The 7,500-nt window shown below is 40.6% G+C and overlaps 1 protein-coding gene across 2 annotated transcripts in view; it reads right to left on the bottom strand.

Moving 5' to 3' along the window:
* Positions 1-5,996: 5,996 nt before the first annotated feature.
* The window catches only part of clpb (caseinolytic mitochondrial matrix peptidase chaperone subunit B), a 39,008-nt gene continuing 37,504 nt past the window's right edge, over positions 5,997-7,500 (bottom strand). For both annotated transcript variants that reach the window (XM_053507415.1, XM_053507416.1), the window contains exons 15-16: positions 7,153-7,257; positions 5,997-6,583 (exon numbers count right to left, since the gene is read on the bottom strand). In XM_053507415.1, coding sequence (XP_053363390.1) covers positions 6,359-6,583; positions 7,153-7,257 — 330 coding nt within the window. In that variant the 3' untranslated portion in view covers positions 5,997-6,358. The remainder of the gene's footprint in view (positions 6,584-7,152; positions 7,258-7,500) is intronic.

Below are 7,500 nucleotides of genomic sequence, written 5' to 3'. Positions count from 1 at the left end.
TGGTCCATTTCCTGGTTCTAAAACCGGTGGAAAATAAAAAATTAAAAAAGAAGAATAAAACCATAAGCCCGGTGCGCGCGCGGAGGAGCGGCTCCGCCAAACACTCTAATCAGATCACGAGCTCTCCGGTCCCGGTGTGCGCGCGCTCTCAGGGCCAGACCCAACTGGAGCTGTGCAAACTTAATCAAATTACACTCACACTAAACTAATTAGCCTGCAATCTGCCACGCGCGCTGTCCCGGAGCTACAGCTACTGAGTCCTGCACACACACACACACACACACACACACACTCCCTTTATTCTGTCTCAGAGTGGGGGGGAGGTGTGGGGGTAAATGTGTGTGTGTGGGGGGTAAATTGTTGTGGGATGAGGCTGGTTTGTAAAGCAGGGTCTCATTACTCACATTTTTTAAAGAGAAAAACAATACTGCACGCGGGCACATGGCGCATGCCCAGTGGCGCCCGCACGCGCGTATCGTCTCGTTAACCGTCCGGGAAATGTCGCTTCATTACCGGCTCGCGCCGTTACCGTGGCAACACCGCCGCCAGATTGCCGTATAAATAATGTTCTATTAAACTAACAGAGAGAACCGGGAGCAGCCCTTCACTCAGCCCCGCCCACAAGAACCCACAGGAACCCACAGTGACCCACAGTGACCCCCCTTAACACACACCCTGAAGGTTCCTCCAGGAGCCGGTCAGGAACCTCCTACTGAACGTTCACACTGCACCAGAGCTCCAGGAGAAACTTCAGCTCGGCTGACGGGACAATCCAGAGATCTTTTACAAATTGTCTCTTTAGGGTTCTCTCCTTTTTAAAAATTAAAATGGGCGTGTGGGTGAAGAACAGGGGCGGGGCAGAACAGCTTCTACAGCCACCAGTTTTACCCCAGGACATTAATTATAACTCTAAACCAGTCACTCCTGATGTGCACCAGTGTCAGTGTCCATGTTGTTGTCTCGCTCTGTGCAGCGTCTCTGCGCAGCGCTGTGTGTTTTGGACATTAATTTATAACAAACAATTTTGGAAAATTGTTTTGTGCATCCTGCAATTTTAGGATGCTAATTACACTAAATGTTTAACATGCATTCTTACACATGTAGAACACATTTTGAGAATCATGTGTGGTCTGTGTCAATCTTTAATGTTATAGCTGATTAGTGTCGGTACGTTGAGTTCTGTGTTCTGTTGGTTTTCTGTGGCTCTGACAATAGTGCAGTGTTTATAAAAATAACACACTCCTTTAAATACATAATCGTTTCTAAATGCTACAGCAGAGGAGTTTAAACTTCATCTCGGTTTCTCAGTTACACAACACACTGCATTTGAACTTATTAACGTATTCTAAAAGAGTGTTTATAGCTCCTCTAACATTATGCACACACACACACTCAGTTCAGACACACTGAAGTCCTCAGATCTCAGCTTTGTAAAGTGGTGTGATGAAACTAAGTGCACCTCTTGAAGATCAAAGAACCTCACATTTTGGCTCAAAAGAACTGTTGTTTGTTATTATTATTATTATAATTGCTATTATTATAAATTTATGATGTATTTTTCGAGAGTGGTGGAAAATTCAACATTCTTTGACAATTTTCATGATTCACTATAGATGTATGGAGGCTAACAGAGGGTGCACTTAGTTTTGTTCTGTCTTACTGTAAGCTGAAATCCGAGCCTTTGTTTTTGATAATATTACACCCAATAAAATATAGAGGATTTAGTGGTACAAATCTTTCAGTGTTAATGGTTGATAAGGAAGTACACCAGCAGAGGGGCGTGGCCTTACTGTGTTTAAGAAGCACCCGTGTCTATAGCTGCCAAAATGTCTAACAGAACACGTCCCACATCATTACTATAGATCTGAAAGAATAAAAATATGATGTCACTCATTAATGAATGAAAACTATAAGTGTTGTTAAATTGCTGTGGTATAAGAAGACAAATCACCTGATGAGGAACCACTGTGGGGTGTAACAGTCACTCCAGAGTAGTTTTGCTTTTTTACATTTTTTTCTGCAGATAAAAGTTAGAACAGTGCGGAAATGCTAAATTCTGCTAATGATAGCTGCTGCTAATGTCTAAGATACAGTGTGTACGTTTCACAATGCAGTAACACAACTCTGCTTTATTTACAACAAAGCTGTTTTTACACAAACATGATTAATCAATTAATACTTTAAAAATAATTAATACTGAGATATTTAAAAATCTTAATCTGTTTACACTTTACAGTTAAAGTGTACAATTCTACTGTAACACTGCTACGCCGCACACACACTCCATACAGTACAGCTTCAGAATGTAATCGAGAAAATAAATAGCAATAATTAAAAAAATCTTTATTTATACAGTGTGTTTAAAATGCAACTTTTATAGCATAAAGAAAAAAGAAATGTACAAAAAATAATATAATATAATAATTAATGGATAAATAAACATTTATCCTGTACATAAGTGGAAGTGAAGCGACGAGTAAAATATCCTGGATTCCTATTTTTGAGTAAAAGTACAAAACCCCTCACCTTCACATGGTATCAAAAATAAAACATTTTATTATGATGTTTCTAATGTTAGATTATTATATTTCCAATTAGACTCTTCCTAATTAATCTGGCCGTTTGAGGTGAGAAGGCTGTGATGTCACTCTGTCACGCTTCATCAGCTAACCACGTTTAACCAAGTTTTAATATTTAATATTAGTTTCTTTTGTGTTATTTCATGAGTGTTTAGCGGTTAAGTTTGAAACGCTACACACTTTGGCGGAACAGTGAACTCGCTAATGGAAACTGACCAAACATGCAGAGACGGAGGAAGCATTTAAAAATAAAAATAAATAAAATTTGTTTAAATCATGTTGTGGGTGTTGAAGTGGTGTGTGTGTGTGTGTGTGTAAGCTGTGTAGTTTTAAAATTCAATGACTTCTGAACAAAATGATGGTGTTGATGGTTTCAGGGTTGTGTGTGTTATTGTAAAAACTGCATTGTGGGTAAGATAGAGGACACGAGCACATCACCCCCACCGTCTCCACACTCCACTGGCTCCCGGGAAAATTTCACATTGGTTTTAAAATACTACTGTCAACCTATAAAACACTCGATGCTCTCATGTCGCGGTACCCGAGTGTCTTACAATCTGCAAATCAACTTTGGTGAAAGGATGCAGGCTGTTAGTTGGTACCCCGGATTACACAATCCACCACGTCTTCCTCACCACCGTCGGCTCGGCCCGCTCACCAGGGACAAACCCATCATTATAATTTAGACATATTCCATTTAACTTTTCCATAATTTCGGGAACTTATAAATCTGCTTTGTGACAATGACCGCGGTTACAAGCGCTGCATAAATAAAACTGAATTGAATTGTTGTGTGTGTGTGTGTGTGTGTGAGTGAGAGAGAGAGAGAGAGAGAGAGAGAGAAAGAAATGAACGAAATAAAGAAATGCAGTCAGACAAAAATAAAAGCTCTTCTGAACTCGAATATTGAGTGGAGAGGAAAGTGTGTGTGTGTGTGTGTGTGTGTTCTGTGAGACAGAAGGAGAAATGCGTCGAAACCTCTCCGGACATGAAGCACTTTTCTGTCTCGCTCTCTAACTGAATTTGACAGAACGATTTTCAGCGCAGTAACACTTAGCACACTGCATCTCCTTCACAAATGGACTCCGGCATGTCATCCAATATTCCCGTCTTCCAATATTCCCGTCTTCCCTGCGTCTCCGTCTCCGTCTCAGCACTTTTCCATCCAAAAGTGTCTCTACTCTCTATAAACTGATACTTTAAGTCTGTCTTTGTGGAGCTTCTGACCGTTAGAAATGACATCAGGAGAATACAGGAGGAGAAAAGAAGTCTTACACACACATCCCTCCTCCACATCTGTGTGTGTGTGTGTGTGTGTGTGTGCGTGTGTGGTCAGTGGAATAGCCCGCATGCCGCTGTGGTGTGTTTTTATGTTAATTGGTTCTCAGTTGGAAGGAAGCGATGTTCTACATGTGTATGGAGGGATGCTGTGAAACAGAGGAGTGTGTTCCTTTCTGACTGCTTTTGTTCATCTCCTCATTTAAACACCACACACACACACACACACACACACGCTTTACATTCCTGGATAAAATTTTTCCGTCGTGTTTTAGCAGCAGGCTTTTGTAGGACGACACATTCCGTACTGAGAGTCACGTCTTTAAATTTCATGGTCTTTAATTTAATTAAACACACACACACACACACACACACACACACACACACACACACACACACACACACAAACATTAAACTTTTTAAAATGTTTTAAATATACAGAGCTCCTTTTTTACACACACACACACACACACACAATTATATTTTATTCAGATTCCATGAACTTGAATGGCAAAGCATTATTTTAATTTTTTTTGATTAATTACTTTTTTAATTTTTTTTTTAAATATACAGAGCTCCTTTTCTACACACACACACACACACACACACACACACACAGTCCAATGGTTAATTTTTAAATAGAATTCAATTTAAATTCTTTACGTTTATACTTCTTTACAGTTGTGTGATATTAACGCAGCAGTTTATATATTATAGATTAAATCAATTTGGCAGCTGAAGCTCTGACACAGACTGGAGTATTTTAGTTTATATCTGTTAAAACTATATATAACTAATATATTTCAGTTTATATTTCTGTACATTAATGTCACTCAGAATGTTCGTAATAGTTGAGTTTCCCGGTGCGGCTCAGAGATCATAAACCCTCTGGACCGACCGATCCACCTGATCCACCTGATCCACCTGATCCATCTGATCCACCTGATCCATCTGATCCACCTGATCCACCTGATCCACCTGATCCATCTGATCCACCTGATTCACCTGATCCACCTGATCCACCCTGGAGCTGGAGATCTCATCACACAGAGACACTCAGTGCTGCTGAGGATGAGGATAAAGATGAAGATGGGTGATTATAGATACATGTGACACCTGAGGACGGTTCCACTCAGAACCCATTGAGATGCTCTGGACTGCCTTCGATACGAGCGGTTTCGCCGTGTCACTTCCGTCTGCTCCTCAGGGACAAACTGATAAAACTATACGTTTAATATATCTTTACATTATTTTCTATCAATTTTGGAATTTTTATTTCCATAAAACTTTTGTGGCAATGTCCTTTGTTAAAATCACTATACAACTAAAATACATTTATTTGAAGTTTATTTCTGATCTATTCAGTCATAGAGATAACAGATAATCTTCAAGTCCAGCTGAAACAGATTGAATAAATTAGTATAAAGTATTATTATTATCATTATTATTATCATTATTATATTATCATTAAGTTTCCTCTGGTTCCTGCCGATGTCCCGAGGCATATCAGTTTCCCAGTGAAAGGAATTTCATCATCAATCATGTGATCTTGTGTTCCACATTAGTAATATCTCCATTTCGAGGTCTTTGTTGGCTGCAGTGGTGTGAAAAGTGATCAAGGACGTATCGTAGATGATCGTAACGCTGTTGGTCTGAAAACTAAAAGGAATGTTTAGCACCGGTGCAGATAACTGGCTCATTAACGCTGAAGCTTTATTTAACTTTATTTAAATATCTGTGAGCTGGAGTGAGAACCTTTATCCACTGAAAGCTAAATTTTAAAGCTAAAAATTAAAAAATTCTATTTACTTAAACAATTAATGATAAAAAACTATAAAATAAAATGATAACCATTGTAATGCTGTGTAACTGACCTTACACAGCCCTAACGTAATAAAGTTTTTATTATTTAACTGATAAATTAAATTCTTTCTAAGATAAAGTCACTTCCTTAAGTGTGACGTGAGTGATTTATATTTAAAACTTATTTTACACACATTTCCAACGTTGTGATGGTGCAACAGTCATGTGACCTCACCGGGTCAGGACCAACCACAGAACAGTGAGCTCAGAGTGAATGAAATCACGCTGTACTTCTGTCCTGCTGCAGGAGGGGACACGAGTAAAGTCACAACACTATTCCACAGTCATCAATATTTTATTCTTAAACGATAATGACACGATTATTTCTTTGGCCTGTGGGCGTGTCCACATCCATGTGCAGACGATGAAGGGGAAGGACCGATCAGCTGTATTGGGATTTAAACTCAGAACCTTCTAATCAAGTCTGGAGCTCTACTCTCTCAGCCGTGTAGAGTTCCTGTAACCGTGTACAAAAACCTTCAGACTGAAACACGGGTCTGACCTTCACAGAAGCGTGAACTTTCAGGAGCAGCATGTTTACCATGTTGGTGATGAGTTCTTCGCCAGGAATAAGAGCATTAGAGCAGAACCGCGCACGAGACTGATGGGCAGGTCTTTAGCAGGTGATTAGCAGGAAGTCAGTCTGCAAACGCGACCTGCTCGGGGTTTAGCGGTGGACGGATTTCCAGCTTACGTGTTTTTCTGTCTTTATCCTCGAGCTCCAGGCGGAGACAAGGACTCGCCCGTCCCTCCTCCTCCTCGTCCCCCAGCTCTCCATCCACAATGAGGCGGAGCATGCAGCCTTTAGGGAGGAGCTCCTGCTCGTACGCTGCCGCTAACTGGTTCACCACCCGCCGCTCCACCTACAAAACCAGATCAACTGAGGATTATTAAAAATCTTTACAATACATTATTCAATTACATTCAATTACATCATCATTTGCACTACAACAGTGATCCTGATTATTTAAAACATCTTTATCTGATTTACAGCGTCACAGAACACAACACACACTTACACTCATTATAATCATAAAGCTTATAGTCAAGTTTAATATTATATTACTTTCTATAGTAGAAAATAGTTTATTAATAATAAGAATCGATTACATAATATAATAATTAACAAACATTATTATTATTATTATTATTCAGTAAGTCTGACATCATAGCAAAAAGTTTACACACACACACACACACATACACACACACACACACACCTCCCCAGTCCAGGAGCCAATATCAGTGTATGGAGCCTCCAATCCAATAAGGACCGTTATTGTTTCTTCTCCTCATATTTCTCTCTTCCTGACACCCCGGTGTGTGTTTAGTGGTGTGTGTGCGCGCGTGTGTGTGCGCGCGTGTGTGTGTGTGTGTGTGCAGCATTGATCAGTCTATTGTGTATCGATGGTGTTATTGACTGATCGTGTACCTCATGTTTGATGGAGCGAGCGCCGTAGTGGAGGTTGTACCCTCGAATCAGCAGCTCCAGCACGGCCCGATCCCACAGCAGGGTGATGTCGTGTCTCTGTTTGGCCTGAGGGACAACACACACACACACACACACACACACACACACACACACACACAACTGAGTACAGCGTGTTAAACTGAAGCAGTTTTGTGTGTGTGTGTGTGTGTGTGTACATTGTAGGAAACACATTTCTGCGTAAGGGGCAGATACAGTCTTAGCACTTGAGGGGGTGAGGGGGTATGTGGGGCAGTTGTGAGGGGGTATGTGGGGCAGTTGTGAGGGGGTATGTGGGGCAGTTGTGAGGGG

Source organism: Clarias gariepinus, chromosome 11, assembly GCF_024256425.1.
Source record: "Clarias gariepinus isolate MV-2021 ecotype Netherlands chromosome 11, CGAR_prim_01v2, whole genome shotgun sequence".
Classification (NCBI taxonomy): Eukaryota; Metazoa; Chordata; class Actinopteri; order Siluriformes; family Clariidae; genus Clarias; species Clarias gariepinus.
Note: the sequence above shows the minus strand (reverse complement) of the source record. Positions and strands in the feature narration are given on the sequence as shown.